A 23,512-nucleotide genomic window follows, 5' to 3' on the forward strand; every position below is an offset into this window, starting at 1 on the left:
TTCTAATTTCACTTCTGTTGAAAAGCGTTTATTGTAACACGTGTATGTGTTTGGATGGTTTCATTTTAAAATTATGCTAAAAGCTTTATTCGTCTGCTTAAAAGTCACACTAACTCCACCTACTACAACAATACAAATGTATTAAGGAACCATCTGTTTCTCATTTTTTTTTTTCTTCAGTAAAACACAAGCCGTCAAAAAACACACGAGCTGCAGTCAACGATTAGTTGAAGCTCCTGAACTTCCCGTTTATTGCGTGTATATGTATACGCAGTACATTTGTGTAGTGTTATACGTAGATAGATTTACCTATACGTATACATATGCGGTGTGGGTGTGTGTCAAAGAGTTACCTCCCTTGACGAAATTCTCTCACTACTCAACAACACTCAAGTTATCCGTTGCTGGAAGAGAAGGATATATATATAACCACAGTTGTTATACTCCGCTCTTTTAATCCAATTAGATTCTTAATTAATGCCATTATTCCATGATATGAAATGTTGAAAAACACTTCCTTAAGCTGATAGCCATTTCCTACTGGCACTCGGACCAAGTTGTTCGTTTCTGATAGCTTCTGAAAAGAGTAATGGCCAGCTTCGAAACATGAGGATATTCTATTTTGAGTCTTCTGTTCTGGCGTTATGGCTTTTGTTTCTCTTCAATGTTTCTCATTTAACGTTAGCTGAAACAGCCGGTCTCTACAATTCGCTGACAGATGATGTTGATGTCTTGAACCAAAATGATTTCGTCCAAACACTAACAGGATCTTCCAAGTTATGGTTTGTCGAATTTTATAACAGCTGGTGTGGACACTGCATTAAATTTGCTCCTCTGTGGAAAAATCTGGCTACAAGCGTAAAAGGTGAGTAAAAAATATTAACTTTATCGGAGTAAAATCTTAATTCCTACCTAGGTTTGTTCTGTTTTTGTGAAACAGGCTGTTTGTTTTAGAGACGTATTTATGTACGCTTTTATTTGCGTAATGTTCGTGTTTATTAAATTGTTGTGTGTGTGTGTCTATGAAAATTAACTTATTTCATATTGTAATTGAAGATTTTAGTTAAACGTTCAACCGAAGATTTTTAATGAACTATCAAATATGTTCTGTATGTGAATGTGTGTTTACATAAAGAAACAAAACAAAATAAAACACGAAATTCTTCATTATAATCAATCGAACGGGATCTTTGGTCAGCTGTTTGGAAAAACGCTTTCCTCTTGTGAAATGTTTAGGAATTCGATTAAAAATGTTATTTTTTTAAGAAAGACCCTACTGGTAATTCTATTTTTATACTTTAGGAAAAATTCCAAAATGCCATTGGTTCGCTATTGGAAATGAACCCTTAGGAAATGATGCCCACGAGTGCTCGTGAAAACACCCTAATTCAACAGTGTATGGTTATGTTTATCGGTTTGAGTAGTTCTCTATTTTCCTGAACATTATACGTTGTAAATTCTATCAGCTCTCCATATATTGAGCTCCTCCTGTCTCCTGGCATAATCTTATTCGCATCTAGGATACATTGGACGAAAATAAATTGAATATGGTACTTGACTGGTACTTTATTTTATCAACTATCATCGAAACGATGAAAGGCAAAAGTTGATTGTAAAAAAGGCCGTTAACTAAATACCATTGTGTATTTTGTCCGATTCTGCTAAACCGATTATTTTTAATCCAAAGTTAACGGAATATGATTGCATACCTTTCCTTGCTAATATATATATTTATATTTTATCAAACCGTTCTATTATTTGCCGCTATCAAATTCTTGTCCCATTTTATCAAATTATTTTTCTTGTGTTAACCAATGATAAGTTACCAATATTTAAGGAACTAAATAATGTTCCATGTCTGCAGCTATCAATACACCGTAAATTATTAAGTAGAATTGATTGAAGTAACAGAAAGGGAATGTAACGTTTGAGAATGCCCTTCGCATGAAAATAGTTAGTTACTGAGTAAATAGGATTGTTCGAAGTATTACGTTTTCCTTACCTCATTCACCACACACGCATACACATCTTATTGTATTATTTATTACTGTGAGACTATTGACTATGGACAGTAAAAGCTGTTTTCTTTATACCAGCTAAACAGGAACTGTCATGAGAATATATATTTATTTACTCACTTACTACACATAGTAATGAATATTCTGTAACGGTATTCCTTTCTTCATTTCACACCGAAATGTATACTGTTTTTATAAAAGCTCGTTAACTGATATTTGGAAACAACTGGGAGCTAGGTTATCACCGATCCTGGAAATATGTACAGTCTTTTCATATCTCAATATTATTAAGGATAAAAATGAATATTTTAAAATTAAAAAAAATAAACAAACTAAACTCCTCCGGCAGAATATTGATTGGTTCAATTAAAAATATTTTATTTTATCAAAATTTTGTTATCCTACTACATCTTGTTTATCACCGATCACAAAATACTGTGCACTAACCAACAAAACCAAGGTTTGCATTGACTTTTAAGAAACTATATTGCTGGTTTTATAATATTTAGTCAATTTGCAAAACAGCAGGACACCAATAACATTTAGTCCACAATAGAGTTGGAGTGAGAAATTGTATACTTAAATGTTTTCTACCTGTGTCAATCAATATTGTGAGTGAACTTGGTTGAGGGAAAGTGACAGAAATCGGGGTGGGGGTGTAAGTGTATATAAGTATGTATATGAGTGTATGCATATAAATGTACTAATGTATGTAAGTGTGTATGAGTATGCATCTAGGTGTACTGATGTAAGTGTATGTGTACATAAGTGTGTGTATGTATATATGTATGCATGTTTGTATTTAGATGTGTGTGTATGTAAGTCTGATCAGCCCAAATGGCTCTTGTCATATGGAAATGTAGTCTTTTCCAAGATCTCCAGATAGTGTACTGTTCATGATTCTCTTGGTCTGATGTAGGAGTCTGGCCCCTTTTCCAAACATGCAGTGTCAAACATTGCCACTTCCATGCTTGACTATTGAGTTCATACATTCTGAGAGAAATTCTTGTCTTGAATGTCACTGAACATGTAGATTAAAGTTTAATTTATCCAACCAGAATACTTTTGACCTGTCTTACGATATCTGATTCTTGTGCTCCTGGGTCAACTGAGTACAGGTATGCTGATTTTTCACAGAAACCTTTTCTCTTTTTCTCTATTTTTTTTTCTTTTCCATGTACATGTAATATCTCACAAGCCCAGGCTGCTTTAGCTGAGTTTGAAACAACACACTAGAAATACCACACCAATCTACTTGTGATATTTCAGCTGAATCTTATTCAAAATGTCAATGAGGATCATATTTTGTTATTCATTGACATATAGTTGATTTATTTGTCCATATTTTCAGTAGATTTTGTGGTTTCCACAATTAATTATTGTCAGAATAGCCACCAGTTTTATTAAAGATATATCCATGGCATGATTAACAACAGTTACTAGACATCCTAAATTCAATAACTCCATCTCAAAAAGTCCATTTCAGCTTATGTAGTTGAACAATTCTTACTTCTGCCTCTGATGAGTTTTTTTTTGTTTATTTATCACAATAGATCTTAGAAAAATGTAATCAAGTGCTTATTAAATGCTTCATCTTACATTCTATGGTGTTGTGAGAGTATATCATTATTTAAAATCCCCATTCCATGCTGGTAAGGGTTGGTTGGTTTGATAGGATCCAATGGGTTCAAGGACTGCATCATTCACCAGAGTCTGCTTTGGCATGGTTTCTATGGCTGGATGCCCTTCCTAATGCCGGTCACTTTATAGTGTATACTATTTTTTTTTTATTTTTTATGCCCTCAGCACTAGTGAAGTTACTATGCAGCTTATAAGACTACAAATCCTAAGGGAGCAGCTTTATGCTAGGAGAGGAGTGGTAAAAGTATGAGAGAAGGGGCCAGAGCAGAACAGGTTTGTTGTTGCAGAGGAACTGTATATCTATAGATTTTTAGTTAGCACTATGTAAAGACAGATGTGAACACTTTGTATATACAATATCAGAACAAAGAAGGATTAATTAGACTTCCCTTAATCTTGGATTGAGATTTCCTCAGCAACTGTGCATCCTCTTTAACTGTCCATGGTGAGAAAGGCACAATTACTAAGTGCTTAGGGAAACTGAATCGATCAGTTTGCATAGATAATGAATTCTTGGCTGCAAATTTAATAGATTAGTCTCCCACTCCCTCTCCTTCTCCTGCACTTCCCTCAGGTTGGGTAACCATGTATCTCCTTTACAGCAGTGCATCTGTTTCTGTCTTCATTCTCTCTCTCCCTCTCTCTCTCTCTCCCTCTCTCTCTCTCTCTCTCTCTCTCTCTGGTCAGGTAACCTCGTCTACAGCAAGACACCTGTTTCTGTCTCTTTGTATCACTATAACCTTTCATCATCTGACACAAGATCATCTCCTCCAATGCCCCCTCCCCTCTCAAAAGAGATTATTTTTATCTTGCAATTACTTGGTGATGCTGTCAGTGCTGGTGCCACTTAAAAGTACCCAGTCCACACTGTAAAGTGGTTGGCATTTGGAAGGGCATCCAGCTGTAAAGAACCTTGCCAAAACTGACCTCACCTGTGTATGTGCCACGTAAAAAGCACTAAGTCCACTCTGTTGAGTGGTTGGTGTTAGGAAGGGCACCCAGCTGTAAAAATCTTGCCAAAACAGTTACAGAAGTCTGGTTCAGGCTTCTGCCTGGCCGACTCCTGTCAAACTGTCCCACCCATGCAATTATGGAAGGCAGACATTAAGCGATGATGATGATGACTGTTCCTTGAACTGTTGTGTTCCCAACACAAGATTAAAACCAGTCTGGCTGATTCCTCTTTTTCCTTTTCTATCCATGAATATATCATATATAAGAACAGAGTGTTTTACATTTGCTTGTACATACAATGTTGACAAAAAGCTTCTTGACATATTTTGAACATTGAAAGAAAAACACTGTTAACACATCAGGACTGTATTAACATTAAAAAGAGAAGATTTTTAAAATGTTATTAAATTGAAGTTAATTTTTATGGTTATATAATACTGTCAGTAATTAATTGCTATATGCTAATTAAAATTTTCATATTTGAACTTGCATCATTTAAAAAAAATGTAGAAAATTCTTTTTTCATTTGTATGTAGTTTGAATCTTAATTGATTAGATAAATGGAAATAATTAATGTTTAATTATCAGTGTACTGCTACCTAGTTACAACAAAATGTCAGTCACATTTAGAAAATACCTTTGTTAGATAATGAAGGAAAGAAAAAAAGCAACTCAGTATTGTATACTCTTTGCCAGCGATGGTTACAGAAAGAGTTCAGTGTAATTTCTGAAGGAGTAACAGAAGACTAGGGCTTTAATGCAACAGGTATAGTGGGTGCACCCATGACATAAAGCTGATGGAGTTCTTAGATGGCTCACTAGAAGTAGCAAGGTAAATTGCTCTCTGTTGATTTTTGCCAACTATGACTTAGTCCATTGAATTTCCATCGGATTGGATTAGTGTGCAAGTGGCTGAGTATCCCTCTGACATGAGTAACTTTAATGCAATTCTCAGGCAGAATCAGCATAACATAGTGTGTGATAAGGCTGTACTATTGAACTACAGGTGCAGTCTATCCAACAAGCTACTACACTGTCACAGTTTCTGTCTGTCTAGTTTCATTCAATTTGTATGAGTTCATCCAAGAGCAGTGGTAAAATACAATTGCCCAAGATGTTGTAATCGAACCCAGGACCTTGTGATTGTAAAGTGAGCTTCTTAACCATTCAGCCATGCTGCATCTACTAGAATTAGCAGAAGGCAACTATATGCATGAAACATGTAATGTTCTATGGTGATATATGGTAGTATTGAAATTGCAAAGTCTGCATTGACTGAAGAAAAATTAATCTGTTTGAGATTAATTGATGGGCTAACATGTAAGCTGAAAAAGTAATATAATAAACATTTAATAGCCAGCATAAGAGTGGCTGTATTGACTCTGAATATATAATGCAGCTGCTGGGTGAAAAAGTTTTGGCACAGTTTTTTATGGTTGGATGCCCTTCCTAGCACCAACCACACCATACCACAAGGTAGACTGAGTGCTTTTTATGTGGCACCAGCACAGGTAAGGTCAGCTTTGGCATGGCTTTTTTACAACTGGGTGCCTTTCCAAATTCCAGCCATTTTATAATATGGAATGGATGCTTTTTATGTGGCACCAGCACTGGCAGGGTCACCAAGTAACTTGCAAGACAAAAGATCTTTGAGAGGGGAGGGAGTATTAGAGGAGGTGATCTTGTGTCAGATGATGAGAATGTGACAGAGAGACAGAAACAGTTGTCTTGCTGTAGAGGAGATACATGGTTACCCAGCCAGAGAGAGAGAGAGAGAGTGATCAGAGACTTGTTATACTAATCTTCCTTGCAGTCTGACTTTTAAACAACCTAATTCTGAACATCTAATCCATTCCAGTATACAAAATTGGTTGTTAAAACAATGTTTATACATCATGTTCTCTCTCTCTCTCTGATTAAGATAATTATCGGCTATGTTGAATACACTAATATATCATTATTATACACTGATATATTTAGACTAATTGTACTCATCTAAGTTGCTATAGTCACAGTGGTTCAGCCATTGTACTCTATAGCCTTCTTGAGGTTCCTGTTGTATTCAATAACATTCTTGGTATTTCAAGACTAACCCTTTATTAAATCCACAGGGGTAGATTGTTCTCATTTTGTTGTCCACGACTAGGGTATTCTATTAGTCATTCTCTTACTTTTGATACCACTTTCTTGTTCCATTTAATTCAGTATATATATATATATATACATATACACACACACACTTACATGTATATGTGTGTGTGTGTGTGCACAAATACATGTATGTATAAATTGAGTGACCCAGGAATAAAACTCATTTTAAACCAATAGGTATACATCAGCATTTAATCCTTAATACATATATTTACTATCCCATGAAATCTCTGAGTTCCTTGTGAGTCTTGGAGAGAAGTTTACATTCATTTCTACATATCTGCAAAGTTTCAATCCTGTGTCATGTCAGCTTTGAGACCCAATATTGTGAAATGCATTGTAATTTCTTTTTCCAAGGATTTATATAACCTGTTTACATTCTTTCCCTCTTCACATGCCTTGCCTATAGATATCACCTATCATGAACCTCTTTGTCAGAATCTGAACTTCCTTGACTTTTTTTTTTCTTTTTGTAAAGAGAAGATACAGCAGTAATTTTCTATTGTCTTCTGGATTATTTAAAATTTACCTTACTTGTCTCTTGCACTCTCAAGCTTACCCTTGAAACATAGAATGTATTTGACCCTCAAGTAAGAGGACTAGTTCACATAGCACCAGGGTGTGTCGACATACTGGTGGGTTTGTGTGATGAAGGTCTAGGTGCCAGCCCTCCTCTGAATAATGTATGCTTGGCCAGAAGACCATCTTCTGTTAGTTGATCCATAACTAAAGCTCTTGACAGGTACTACCATCCTGGGACAGAACAGATGTAGGAGTAGTGGTGAATAAGGAATAGATCCTTTCTCCCTAAAACCTCTGAACTCCTGAGCTGGATGTCTTGCCCAGAACTATCATTAACGTTACATGACCAAAACATCTTTGTGATCATCATCATTTTCAACATCCACTTTTCTATGCTTTCATGCGTCAGATGGAGTTTCAGGCCATATTTCTATAGAATATCGGAAATGAACAACATTCACTTACACCAATCATGTAAAGTCAAGACAAACACAAAAACAAACACACACACACACACACACGATGGACTTCTTTCAGTTTCTTTCTACTGAATCCACTCACAAGGCTTTGGTTGATCCAGGGCTATAGTAGAAGACACTTGCCATTGATGCCATGTGGTTGGGAAGCAAATTCCTTACTACACAGCCATGCTTACATCTATAAAACAAAGTAATGATATTACACAATCAATGTGGTGGTATTTCCTTCTGTAGCATTCTAATACTTTTAATGCCTAAATGTTTACTCAGCTCACTTACAATCAACATATCTTTGTGTTGTTAAACTAGCATTCTACTAATGGTTTGTGGTAGGCCTGCTTAATCACAGTGCTGACCTGGAGATAATCAAAAATAACCTGTCTCCTAAATTTCCGTTGCTCAACTGACAAATTATACTCTACTCATTGTTCTTTTGTGAACATATTCTCACATTTTGTGTATGAACACATTGTCCACTTATAGAGCATTAAGTAGTTTCTTCTTATAGTCTACTAATCTTGGTGCCAAAATAATTGAATGAATTCAGTGAATTATATCCAGGATTTCCATACTGTACTGACATAGTTTAGCAAAGCTTGCAGTCTACTATTTATATCTTATGCTCAAAACCAATCAAATTTTAGAGTTGTTTAATGACTTGCAGGTAGCAATTGTTCATCTTTCTAAAAAAAAGTTCTGTGCATGAAAATTATAGGTTAATGTTATGTATTGTCAAAACAAATTTGTTTTTTCATCCCACATGTGGTTCATTTTAGTATTAAAATTATTAAGGCGGTTTTTGTGCATAGTGAAAGATCAGTAATAATTTCAATAGCAGACTACAAACTGAAGTTGTCTTTTTATTTTCCTTCGCATCACTTAAATCACATACATATAAAGCATAGAATAAATGGGTTTTCATAGACATATTGGCTATGTTCCTACTATAACTGGTTGATATACTGTGTTTAAAAGAAAACTGAACACTGTAATGATTATTAATCAATGTATTAATACTTGGAGGAGGGAGTTAACAATTTTATTGCTGTTGCTACTAATTTGAACCTTTTCCATGAAGCAGAAGATTTAGATGTACTACCTTGCCAGAAATTACCTCTTTTATCTGGATAATTATAAAGCTCCAAGCTGTAGTTTAGCTTCATCACTTAACGTTAAATGTACATATAGCTTAATTATGCTTAAAGAATCTAGTTCAGTTGCACACAGTGATAACTAGTCTGCCAAGTGGATGCTACATAGAAATAGCAACCAAATCTTTCTGAAATCACACCCTGCCATCTTAACAAAAAACAGTAAATAAATAAATAAAAATAATGAAATTAAATATACAGGTGTGACTCTGTGGTAAGAAGTTTGCTTTCCAACTATATGGTTCCAGGTTCAGCCCCACTGCATGGCACCTTGGGTAAATGTTTTATACTATAGCCTTGGGCAAACCAATGCCTTGTGAGTGGATTTGGTAGAGGGAAATTGAACGAAATCTGTTGCGTGTGTGTATTTTTGTCTGTGTTTGCCCCCCACCACCACTTGACCAACTGGTATTGGTGTGTTTATGTTCCTGTAACTTAGCAGTTCAGCAAAAGAGACCAATAGAATAAGTACCAGGCTTAAAAATATAAAAGTACTGATGTCAATTCATTTAACTAAAGAATTCTTCAAGGCAGTGCCCCAGCATGGCTGCAGTCTAATAACTGAAACAAATAAAAGATAAAAAAATACATAGGACACGTAGTCATAGTTTCAGTAGTCCTTGAAAAAAGATTAGGTGGTCATTGCTGGAATATTTTTGTCTATTGGTCTGTTAGACAAGACGTTATTTTAGAGCTAATCAACAGCCACAGTTAATTTGAAAAAGAACTACAGAAGCAGCTGCTAAGTTCAGGAAATTTTCAATTGCTTTTATTAATCTAACTCGCATTGTAATGTAGATTTCCAGCCTAACTTATCAATAAATGAGGACACAAGAAAAGAAAAGGCAGATGCAGGAACATTCTTTGCTTGAAAATGAAATGGTAAAGTCAGTGTTAACACAAAATAGCAGTAAGATATTTTAATTAATTAATTGATTAGAATTACACCCATAGTTAGTATCAGTAGCATATCAAGGTTTCTTTTATAGACAGACAATTTCACCCTACTCCCCTTGCAGACATCCTATTAATTGATAATGCATAATGAGCAAGAAGTAATTCTATGTCTGTGGTAATTGGCTTCTCATCTAACCCAATGGCTATGCCTTTAGTTTGGGGAAAGGATCATTACCATAATGGTAAATTCTAGTGGTTAGGGTGTTGCACTTATGATCACAAGATTGTGGTTTCAGTTTTCAGACTGGGTTGTGCATTGTTTTTGTAAAACACTTCATTTTACATTGCTCCAGTCCACTCAGCTGTCAATGAGTGACCCTGCAATGGACTAGCATTCCTTTCAGGGGCAATGTTATTATCTCGGTCATTTATACAACATGTAAACTTGGTAACTGGCCCTATGACTTGAGGTGGTAGTGTCCAAAGACTTATTTTTGCTGCTCAATAAAGACAGAAGGGAAGACAACCCTGAAATTTTAATTAAATTCTATGTTTAATTAAGTTTTGGGGAGTTGTCTTCCCCTTGCCCTTCTTGAGTGGACATAATTATCAAGTTAATGATTACTTAAAGGGTATAGACCTTCTTCGGTCATGAATGACCATGGAATTGCACCTAGAAAGTTACTCTCTGAGGCACAAGTCAGGGCAAGGTTGTTTATAGAAGACCAGCAGTCACCCACGTATACCAGCCTCCCCTTTCTACACCACTGATATTATCCAAGAGAAGGACAAAGGCCGATACAGCTTGGCACCGGTGATGTTGCAAGTCATTTCTACAGCTGAGTGAACTGGAGCAACGTGAAACAAAGTGTCTTGCTCAAGAACACAACACAGAGCCCAGTCTGAATTCACTATGCTCGAACCACTGAGCCATGTGCCTTCACAATGATTACTTATCCTCATCACAATTGTAATTTTAAGATTTCTCAACATACTTTACCAAATACTTTATCAATAAAGGAGTATCTTCAATCAAACTAGGTTATCTATTATATACTGTACTCTGTCATCATCACCAATAAACGTTGTTTTACGGTCCTCATTTCCATGTTTGCATGGGTCAGGCAGAATTCACTGAAGCAGATTTTCTGTGGCTTGATGCCCTTCTGTCCCCAACCCTCACTCACCGGTTTCCAGGTAAGGTAAATATTTCTCCATGGCCTGATGTGTTTTCAGGGAAGATTGAAAAACGAAGGACACCACTTGTATGAGAGTGACATTTATTTACAACTGTCACACATTGTGAAGACAAAAGGGACACTTGTACAAAGACACTCTCATACCTGCAAGTCTCACACACACACACACATATATATATACATACACTCCACACACACACATGCATGCATGCGTGTGCAAAAGGCATCTTCTAGTTTTCATCTTCCAAATCCACTAACAAGGCTTTGGTCAGCCTGAGGCTATAGTAGATGACCCGTGTCCTCGGTACCATGCAGTAGGACTGAACCTGAAACTATGTGATCGAGAAGAAAACTTCTGAACCACACAACCATGTCTGTGTCTATTGTTACAAAGTAATTATGCCAAAACCTTTCTGACAACTTTTGTAAACACAGAGCAATTCTCCAAATATTTCTAATAGCATTTTAACATTGCCCCTCTCTCTCTCATTCTTTTTTTATTATTTTGTAATAGGGATCACTGCTAGTGTCTGGTTCTGTTTGCATAATTTTCTTTTCTTTTTTTTCTTTTACAGATTACTCAGTCAAATGTAATGCTTATTTATTCACATTGTTTTGAATTAACCATGCATGATCTTGTAGCTTTGAGATTTTGATGATGTGGCTATTTATTTTCAGGCTTGTAGGGTAGGTGTGAGTGGCCAGATCTGGCCAGTTCAAACATAAGACACTGAGAATATTTGATCTGGATATATCCAGATTAAATGCAAAACAGTTGAATATGCCAGCATGGAAAAGTAGACAAAATGATGCAGTTATGTTGATAATGATATCTGGTTCATTTTTAGAAGACTCCTACACTTTCAGTTTTCTATAATAGTTATTAAACAAACAACAAACCAGTCCTGCAATGTCAGTGGAGTCCTCAATGCTAATTATTATATATCTTCATTATGTAACTCCCTATATCATCGTCAAAATCTTTAATAAGTTGTTAAATTCTGTTGTTAAACAACTTCACAGCTTCAAGTATCATGTTATTAAACTCCTCAGTTGGCACATATATAATCTTACATAATTACTTAAGTCTATAATGTCCAGCAGTTTTAATTATATCGACTGTACTATTATCTTCTTTTATCTTTTACTCGTTTCTATGATTGGATTGTAGCCATGCTGGGTCACTACTTTGAAATGTTGAATCTAAAAATTGACCCCAGTGCTTGTGTTTTAAGTTTGGTACTTATTCTGTTGGCGTTTTTACCAAACTGCTAACTTACATTGATGTAAACAAACCAACACCAGTTGTGAAGTGATGCAGGGGGAGGGTCAAACAAAGATATATATATATATAAATAAATATATATAAATCTAATATCAATATATTATAAATTAACTATCAACAAAAATAATTGGTAAGCTCACTCAAAAAATCATCACCAAAATAGCAGAAAAAAACGACAGTGAAGGTATGTAGACTCTTCAAGAATTGATCCTTTTGATTATATTAATAATGATAAAGGAGTTACGACGCAAAAACGTATATATTCAAATGAACATATTTATCTTCAATATATATTTCAGTATAAAGAATTCATTAAGAGACTTAATAAATCAAAATTCCTTTACACATCTTCAGAAAAAATAAATATAACACCAGAAAACTACATTCGTTTAAAAAATACAAACCGTTCATGGCAAAAAAATTTCACAATTATATATATATATATATATATATATATATATTATATATATATATATATACTTGTGTGTGTGTGTGTGTATACATACATTAACTTCAGAGGCATATAGTATATACACACATACATATATATGTATATATGGTTGTCTACTCGTAACAGAAGAAGACCAGAACTGACCATTGCCCATGCAAAATATCAGCAGTACTGGTGCATAACGATATTGCACCACAGTTGATGGCACCTTCCTACTTGGCTGAGGATCTGAAAGTCACCTCACCGGCATTTGCACAACCTAAAATTTTTAGTCCAATAAGGTTTGTACAGCACCTGACTGAACCTTTCCACCTGATTGGCATGATCAGGGCAAGATATCCAGTGCCAATATTGGTTGTAGGCTCAGGAATATGGGAGAAGTATGATCTCAAGTGCATGCAAAAGATCCCCGAAATGCTCAATGTCATTCCCTGCACATCTGGTTTTGTGTCAGAGTTAGCTTACTGAGGAGTGCCTTACTGCCAATAGTCTTCCAGCACACTGGACACCAGCCCAGAATTTCTGAGGGCCCATACTATTGATAGATAGCCGTTGAACCTATAGGGCTTTCCTATAAGGTGTTATCCACCCCTGATTGGAACTCTCCCGTATGACATGTACGCATGCTCAGTGACTTGCTTTAACAGTTGCAATCAGCTGAATGCACATTGCCAGTGACATTTGACATAATTACCCACACTCTGTGGTCAGGATTCTTTTTTTGGTTTGATGTCAGTATTGAAGGGATTACCAGACACCGGACAATACAGTGAGAGCAGCTTTCACTCACATTGTGGTATTCAATGCTGTGTACGTGTCTGTCGTGGTAAAATATGCCACTCCTTAATTGTTGCTTTGCTTTCATCCGTAGCACGAGGTAATTATGTCATTATCTGTGAAATTCGGCAACTTACAAAGATCTTACAATACTTCACCGAGAGGAGATATAAGCTTCTGCTTATTCCTGTCTGAAGTATCGTCCGATACTTCAGACTTATCGTCCGATGAATTTACTTTGTTGACATTCTTCATCAACAGAATTTTTATTCCTTTCAACCTTTCAGTCAAGTCCGCCTTTCTTCCAGTAACATACTGTCCATATAATCTTAAATATTTCTTTAACTCAGGCACAGTAAGTACTTCGATAGCTGAATCATCAAGCTGCTTTATATCCATGATAAGACGTAAAACAATAACAATGGCGTGGGTTAGCCTCCGGAAGTTTAATTATCTACATGGAGCGCCGCCTAGCCAAGGGAGATAACCTACTTATAGGAAAGCCCTATACTAGGTTCATCTGTCCTTTTGATGCGGGGGGAGGGATCAAACATAAAGATATATATAAATACTTGTGTGTGTGTGTATACATACATTAGCTTGTGAGGTCACTTGTGAGGTCTCTCATGAGTGCTGCTGGTAATATGGAATCTAGTACGACATTGCAAGTCAACTGCGACTAAACTGCCCCCTCCCTCATCTAGGCTTACCTACTGAGTGGGGTTGCTACAAATACCCACGTGACTACAAACAAGACCTATCAAATGGGCATATGATCCTAGTGTGGGTTCAACAACTATCTAGCAATGTGTACACACAAACAGATACATATGTATATAGGACAGACTTCCACAAAATTTCTATCTACCAGATTCACTCACAAGACATTGATTAGCCTGGGACTAGAGAAGACACTTGCCCAAGGCACCATGTAGTGGGATTGAGCCCAAAACTATTTGGTTGCAAAGTAGGCTTCTTAACTACACAAGCAATGCATTCAAATTATTGTTTTAATTTATAGTGTAAAGTACACTGCTAAGTCCTCTGCCAATAAAAATTCTATTCAAATGTTCCCTTATTTCAATGTAAAGAACAAATTATTATGTCCAGTTTTCCATGTTTGCATGGGTCAGATGAGTCCTCTTCAGCACATCATCCCACCACTTGTTACATTCCATTGTCATCTCTTTCATGAGATTCTGCTTCTGGAGATCATCCATCTACCCATATCTTTCTTGGTCTTTCTTTTACATTGGATCCTTCAATATGAATCTTCAAACATTTCTTTCCCTGATTGTCATCATCCATACACATGTGTCCATACAAGTTTAGCCATCATTCTTGCATTTTACATTTGGTTCCTCCAATTGCCAGTTCTCTCAGCTCATCTATGCCTTGTCATTCATGTACAGTAATGTTACAGAACTCATTCAGAGGGTCGTGCTTCCCTTGTTTCTTTCCAGTCTCTGTTTCACTTCAATCACGATTTTCTTCTTCTTTGACTTCCTTTTACTTGTTTCAGTCATTGGACTGCAGTCATGCTGAGGCACTGCCTTTTAAGGGTTTAGTCAAACACATGAACCCCAGTACTTATTTTTAAACTCTGGTACTTTTGATTTCTCTTGCTGAACCCCTAAATTGCAGGTAGGTAAATAAATGAACACTGGTTGTCAAGTGGTGAGGGGACCCCCCCCCCCACACACACAAACACCACACACACACACCACACACACACAGAGGTTTACACACCTCCAGAAGGTACTTTTCACTGCTGATCTGAAGACAAGGTTGAACCACTTAGAGAAGAGTTGCCTGATCACCCAGGCTTTAATATTTGCCTTCCACATGACCTGCAGCTTCTCATCCACTTTGTGTGACTTGAACGCATGTGAGTTTTCGGAATGGTAGACAAGGAGCACCTTAATCTTCAAGTCTCCACTCACGTTGGCACAAAGGGCAAGAGTTAGCCTATCTTTCATAGGCTTGTGGCCTGGCATTTTCTTCTCCTATACAGTTATGTAGGTTCTTCTGGGCATTTTTTTTCCAAAACAGGCTATTTTCATCACAGTTGAATACCTGTTGTGCAATGTACCTCTCGGCTGCGATGAGCTGGCGGAATTCGCGTAGAAAATCTTTGGCTGCATGTCAGAACTTGCTACTTCTCCATACCTGATGGTGCTATGAACACCAGTCCTCTTCCTGAAATTATCAAACCAGCTGTGACTGGTCTTAAATGCGTTTGCTGATGTCTGCTCCATTGATGTTCCATGGTTCTGCTTCAGGAGATCCCCATACAGCACTCGTGCTTTCTCACAGATGATGGTCTCTGTAATCATATCCCCAGCAAGTTGCTTCTCATTGATCCACAGGAGAATCAACTTTTCCATCCTTTTGTGGACAGATGAGTGTTGCTTAGAGAGACTGGAGACATCCTTTGCTGTTGTAATGGCTTTGATCTCATCCTTTTTCTTCAGGATGGTGCAGATCATCGACATTCTTCGGTCATATTGGTGTGCTGTGTCCACTACACACGCTCCTTTCTCATGTTTATCAATGATTTCCTTCTTCAGTTCTTTCATAATCAGCTTTTCCTTCTTCTCAGCACTGTCCCCTGCATTAACCTTCTTAGGATCCATGGCTAACACATCTAATTATTATAAAACAATAGCAAAAAATGCACAAAGCTAAACAAAAACGTTGGGGAAAACACAATAGGGATGCTGCCACAGTGAGACAAACACATGAACTGAGTGAGCAGAGACTGTGCTTGTTTGGAGAGCATGCGCAAGCTCAGTGCCAACTACCAGCCGCTTGTATGAAACTCGCTCATACTGTGGATTTCTGCTCGTACTTCAAGACCAAAAATTTGAATGAGCCTCATCTTCTACAGCAAATTACTCATACGATGGTGTACTCAAACTGCAAGGTTCTACTGTACATAGTTAAAAGAACAGGTCAATATACAGAGTGCACTAAGATGCCCCATGTAACGAGTTTGTAGTAGTAAAGTAATTATGTACGTATTCATTTGAATAATAAGTTACTCAGTAACAGTTGATAAAAAAAAATGTCACCTAAGAAATTAGCTTATTACTTTGTCTTTATATACTTCTTTTTTTATATATACTTAGTATCACTTTATCATGCTGTGAAAGGAAAGGTAATTGGCTATGTACTCTGTATCTTAAGTTGGCTCTTTGACAATTGACAAGGCAGGTGTCTAAACAGTTTTTTTTTAATTGCTACTTGAATGCTGGTTCTTTACGATATAAGGTTTCATTTGTCTACAATATGGTTGTCATTGCAACAGCAACCAAAATGTATTTCCTGTTTTCAGTAGTTATTGACTGTTCTATTATCAATATAGGACATGATGCTCTTTATTACAATATTGTTCCTGTGCAATTAAATGACGTGTTCTTATCATAACATGTCTTCAGTTCTCTTCCTACTGTGATGATCGGTGTTGTTGGCAACAGCTATAACAATGCATTAATTAACCATATTATTCTTAATGACTTTCTGTTCATTATCCAGAATTAGGTTGTAATTTTGCTATTGTTATTTGAATAAGATGATAAAAAGATAAATCTTTGAGGATTGTCCTCAAAATAAATTATTGATAAACCATCCAACCCATGCCAGCATGGAAAGCAGATGTAATCAGCATTTAATGCCTGCTTTCTATGCTGGCATGGGTTGGATGGTTTGACTGGAAACTGGTATGCCAGACAGCTGCACCATGTTCCGATCTGATTAGGCAAGGTTTCTATGGCTGGATGACCTTCCTAATGCCAACCACTCCAAGAGCATAGTGAGTGTTTTGTACATGTCACCAGCACAGATGCCATTGACCTGACACCAGCATCAGCCACGACTACAGTCTCATTTGGCTTGATAGGTCTACAGAAGCACAGTATATTGCTAAAGATTTTGGTAACCTGTCACTGCCTCCATAAGGTCCAATGTTCGAACTGTGCTTTTTACATGCCACCGGCATGGGTGCCAGTCAGATGGCACTGGCATCGGCCATGACTATGATGTAGGACAATTACATTTACGAGGCTGAGATATCTATTTTCTGTCTAATTTTTATTATAGTAGACCATCATAAGATTTATTATAAAAAAAGAAGTTCATCGGATGTGGCTACATGGTTAGAAGTTTGTTTCCCAATTACATGGTTTCAGTTCCACTGTAGGGGAAGGATCTAGTGTAGCTCTGGGCCAACCAAAGCCTTGTGAGTGGATTTGGTAGATAGAAACTGAAAGAAGCCTGTTGTATATGTGTGTGTGTGTGTTTGTCTTTTTGTTTGCATTTCTTTCAGCCTTCCCACTGCTTGACAATCAGTGTCGGTTTGTTTACATCCCTTAGAAGTTTTCATAGACATATCACAAAATTGCGTTTAAAAAGCTAGAGACATAAATGACTACAAGCCGTTTGAACCCTTTCGTTACTATATTTCTATTGAGCTATACCTTTTCTCATTTATCTCTTGTTTTAGTCATTGGACAGCAACCATGCTGGGGTACAACTTTGAAAGGGTTCAATCAAACAGATCACCCCCAATACTTATTTTTTACAACTGGCACTTATTGTATTAGCCTCTTTTCCTGAAATGTTAAGTTACAGGGACATAAACAAACTAACATTGGTCACAAAGTAATGGGGTGGGGACAGACACATACATGCATATGTGTGTATATATATATATATATATATGTATGTATGTATATATATATATATATATATATATATATATATATATATAAATGAAAAATGTTTAAACAAATGACATAACGTATAGTGATAGTAAAAACAAGCGGGAGACAAACAGTCCATAATTCTTCATCAGTTATTGACCAGTGGTACTGTCCAGTTTCACACCTTTAACGATAAATGCGAGCTGACTGAGTGCTTCTGAATCGGCGGTGCCTGCAAAACAAAGTTTTCTTGCATAGAATTAGGGACAAGAGCAAACAAAACAAAACAAGCAAAACCGTACAGAGTGTGATTTAGGACGGTAGACGAGGACAAGCACTCGAACAAATATGGCTTATTGGGCCAAGGAGATGAGAATAGTGGGTAATGCTCTGAAAATGTTTTGAAGGATGGAGAATGGAGACAGAATTTGTGACTGGTCAGCTAAGGGACCAGTCTATATATATATCTACACACGTGTGTGTGTGTGTGTGTATAGACATACACACACACACACACACACACAAGTTTCCATGCAGTTTCCATCTATCAAATTCAGTCACAAAGCATTAATTGACTCAGGGCTATAATAGAAGACACTTGCCCAAGGTGCCATGCAGTGTGACTGAACCAGAAGCCGCATGGTTTCAAAGTGATCTTAACCACACAATTATGTCTATGACCAGCCAGCTCTATGTCCAACCATCCAAACCATGCCAGTGTGGAAAATGATTGTTAAACGATGATGATGATGATGATAGTAAACTAACTACCATTACTGAGATGGTGTTTGCAACATAAAACAAAATTTTAATTTGATTCACTTGGAAATGGAAATTTGTATCACAGAAACAGGGTCGGTAGCAAAAGATCTACGCTTCATGGGTATCTCGTGTACATTCAATTATATTTAACAAATTATCATTCACCATTAATGCTTCTACTTTCCTCTGTTATACCATATTATCTATTTGCTTTCATTATATTACTACAATAGCCTATTCAGTTCTGAGTTAGCTAGTGTCTTCCTTTTGAAAGACATCTGTTTTATCTTTTCACTTCCTTCCACTGTACCCAAAAGCCTTGCTCAATACATCATGCTGAATGTTTCTTCTTCAGAGCTGCTTCTCTTTGAATCTTAATATCCAATTATAGCTGCAGGAGTGGCTGTGTGGTTAGAAATGTGCTTCCCAACCACATGGTTCCAGGTTCAATCCTACTGTATGGCACCATGGGCAAGGGTCTCCTGCTGTAGCCCTGGGTCGAACAAAACCTTGTGAGTGGATTTGATAGATTTGTGTATATGTGTGTGTATGTATATGTATGTATATGTATGTACTTATGTATGTATATGTATGTACATATGTATGTATATGTATGTACATATGTATGTATATGTATGTACATATGTATGTATATGTATGTACATATGTATGTATATGTATGTACATATGTATGTATATGTATGTACATATGTATGTATATGTATGTACATATGTATGTATATGTATGTACATATGTATGTATATGTATGTACATATGTTTGTATATGTATGTACATATGTATGTATATGTATGTACATATGTATGTATGTATATGTACATATGTATGTATGTATATGTACATATGTATGTATGTATATGTACATATGTATTTATGTATATGTACATATGTATTTATGTATATGTACATATGTATTTATGTATATGTACATATGTATTTATGTATATGTACATATGTATTTATGTATATGTACATATGTATTTATGTATATGTACATATGTATTTATGTATATGTACATATGTATTTATGTATATGTACATATGTATTTATGTATGTACATATGTATTTATATGTATGTACATATGTATTTATATGTACGTATGTATGTATTTATATGTATGTACATATGTATTTATATGTACGTATGTATATGTACGTATTTATATGTATGTACATATATGTATGCATTTATGTATGTGTGGCTATGTATATATGTACGTACGTACATGTATACGGATGTATGTATGTATATACACATGTTTTACTGAATGAAGATATTTCAACAGTATTGCTAATCTGTATCAACTTCTTTCTATTCATTTGTATTTTTCTGTTATAAAATGTCTTACATAGTCAGTAAGTTATGGATTCTTTTTGCCTGGAATGCCAAAAACTCACTACTTTGAATTGTCCTAGTCTATGTGGCAATTCACTTCCCAAAGTAGAGTAAAAATTGCAGTAACATAAAATCCACAAGAATTGAAAAGATTGCTAGTAAAGTCAACCAGCTCCAATGTAGTTATATTTAATGCATATTTTTATGATTATATGTTTACAGGTAGCTTTTACATTGATTCTACTAAATCTTCAAGGTTAATCAATTGATAAGGTAACAGAACTCTGTATGATATGATGTGTATATGCGTTTGTAAATATAATTTTGTCTCTCTTTGAACACACACACACACATTATCATCAATTTTAATGTTCACTTTTCCATTGCTGCATGAGTCAGATGTAATTCTTTAGGCAGGTTTTCTATGGTCAGGTGCCCTACCTATCTCCAACTCTCACTTGTTTCCAGGTATGGTAATATTCCTCATGGCTGGGCAAATTTTCAGGAAAGATTAGAAAACAAAGAACACTGCTTGTGTGATGGATGAATAAATGTATATATAGACATATGTTTATTCCTGTCATATGTGTCTATGTATATGTATGTGTGTGTGCGTGTATATATATAATATAGATAATATGATTTAGTTTTAAGGATTCATTAGAATCTCGACATACCAACAAGTAGGATTCCAGAAATGGCCAGGTACGATAACATAGAGTTCAGTGGTTTATATGTTATGATGTAATATTTTATGAATGCATTCATTAAATTCTACTGAAACAGCTATTCTAAATTTTAAACACCATTTGCATTTACTTGTGTGTATGTGTGTGTTGCCAGTGCCGCTGGACTGGCTCCTGTGCAGGTGGCACGTAAAATACACCATTTTGAGCATGGCCGTTGCCAGTACCGCCTGACTGGCCTTCGTGCCGGTGGCACGTAAAAGCACCCACTACACTCTCGGAGTGGTTGGCGTTAGGAAGGACATCCAGCTGTACAAACTCTGCCAAATCAGATTGGAGCCTGGTGCAGCCATCTGGTTCACCAGCCCTCAGTCAAATCATCCAACTCATGCTAGCATGGAAAGCGGACGTTAAACAATGATGATGATGATGATGTGTGTATGTATACACACACACATATATATAGATATTAAAAAATGGAACAAAAGCACAGTAGAGGACAATAAAACATTCAGACAGACGATACAAAGGCGGGCGGGAAAAAAAACAGATGAGTCATTTCCCCCACCACCTCCTCTTCCGGTCTTTTCACAATGTAACCTCGTGGGCATCGGTACCATTTTCCTCTTTCTCCGTTCTTCCATTCTCCGAACTTTCCATCTTTCCGACGAAGGGCTACGCCTCAAAACGTCATACACTCTCTCTTTCCTTTCCTGAGCGTCCAATAACACTATCCGTATCACGTCCTCACTTTGTTGTTTTTTTGTTATTGTTTTTTTGAACTTATATATATATATATATATATATATATATATATATATATATACACACACACACACACACACACACACACACACACACACACACACACACACACACACACATATGGAAGGGGAGAAGGAAGAAATGTAGTGATGTGGATTATGATAATTATTATTGAAATTAGCTGGCAGTCAGAATTTGCAAAGATTGGAAGAAATATTATATACAGGGTGTTTGGGATAAATTTGACAGTTTGCATAAAAGGAAAACAAAATACAATATCCCATCCAAAAATAAAACTTTTTTTTAGAAAATCAAAAACTATCAACTATATTATGGCTGGGAGATAACACCTTACTCAAAGTAGCCGCCCTCAGCTTCCCCACTGGCTTCAAGGCAGCTCCAGAATCTGGTGCATTCATTCCTCACTGTGTCCCTGGAAAGATCTTTGAACACCTCCTTGATCTTGGCCTTGGTGTTGCAGGCAGAATAGTTTGTGTCTTTCTCAGTGATATCCAACACATAGTAATCTATGGGATTACAATTGAAGGAATTAGGTGACTAGAAATTGGGGCTGATGAAGATGTAGAAACTCTCTGATGACCACTTCTGACTCTTTCCAGAGGTATGATAAGGAGCCAAATCCTCTTGCTACACATATGTCTTTCTAACCCTCTCCAGCCAGGTTTGACCACAGACTCAAGCAGCTTTACATAGCCATCTGAACTGAGCTTAAACCCCTGTTTAAAGATCTGGGGGAGACACAGCCAAAGACCATTACAGTTTGGGGAAGCTTGGTTTCCATCATGTCCCTGTCACATCTCACAACCTTTACAGTGTTCACAGAACAGTGAGCAGCAGTCATGATGTTGGCATTTTGATACCCTGTGTGAAACATCATAATACAGGTACCTCTTTTCCAGTATATACAGATGGATTTCACTCCTCTATGCCAGATAACTTTTTCTGCCGTGGAGCTTTAACCTTTATGCTCTCCAATGCCATTGCTTATCCACCAATACATTAAGCTGTCTCTGACAAAAAAGAAAGTGACATAGAATATTGCCAAATTTAGCCTGAACAACAACAACACACACGCATGCACGCACGCACGCACACACACACACACACACACACACACACACACACACACACACACACAGGTTTACATATATAAAAATGTGAAAGAGACAGTGAGCAGTGTTTCTTGTACACTCACTGATATCTGTGGATGCATGGCAAGAGTGCTGTCAAAAGAAATGTAGTATTCTTCTTTTTGGTGTGTTTTCAGACCTGCAGTTCATTGAACAAGTATCTATTGGCTTACTGACACAAACACAAATTCACATGCGTGCACACGCGCGCACACATATGCACACATGCTTACACACACACATGCACACATGCTTACACACACACTTAACCTTTTAACTGCAAAATTAAATTTCCTAGTTATTCCAGTAATGATGTTAAATATCTACTGAAAATAGAATTGCTATTTTCTGCAAGTCACGTTGCCTCACTAAACTTGACATCTCTCAGAAAATAGTTTCAAACATGACATTCCTCATCAAAAGATAAATTGGTGTATAAAAATGCTTCCCATAGTTAAGGGCAAGACATTTTTAGTGTATATATATATATATATGTATTATATATATATATATATATATATATGTATTATATATATATATATATATATATATATATATATATA

General features: G+C 36.3%; 1 protein-coding gene across 1 annotated transcript in view; it reads left to right on the forward strand.

Moving 5' to 3' along the window:
- The first annotated feature begins 357 nt into the window (after window positions 1-357).
- Window positions 358-23,512, forward strand: part of LOC106879127 (sulfhydryl oxidase 1) — an 80,684-nt gene continuing 57,529 nt past the window's right edge. Inside the window, exon 1 of the mRNA XM_052965579.2 lies at window positions 358-865. Within this exon, the coding sequence (XP_052821539.1) occupies window positions 607-865 (259 nt within the window). The 5' untranslated portion in view covers window positions 358-606. The remainder of the gene's footprint in view (window positions 866-23,512) is intronic.

This window comes from Octopus bimaculoides, chromosome 2 (genome assembly GCF_046866305.1).
Source record: "Octopus bimaculoides isolate indiv1 chromosome 2, ASM4686630v1, whole genome shotgun sequence".
NCBI classification, from domain to species: domain Eukaryota; kingdom Metazoa; phylum Mollusca; class Cephalopoda; order Octopoda; family Octopodidae; genus Octopus; species Octopus bimaculoides.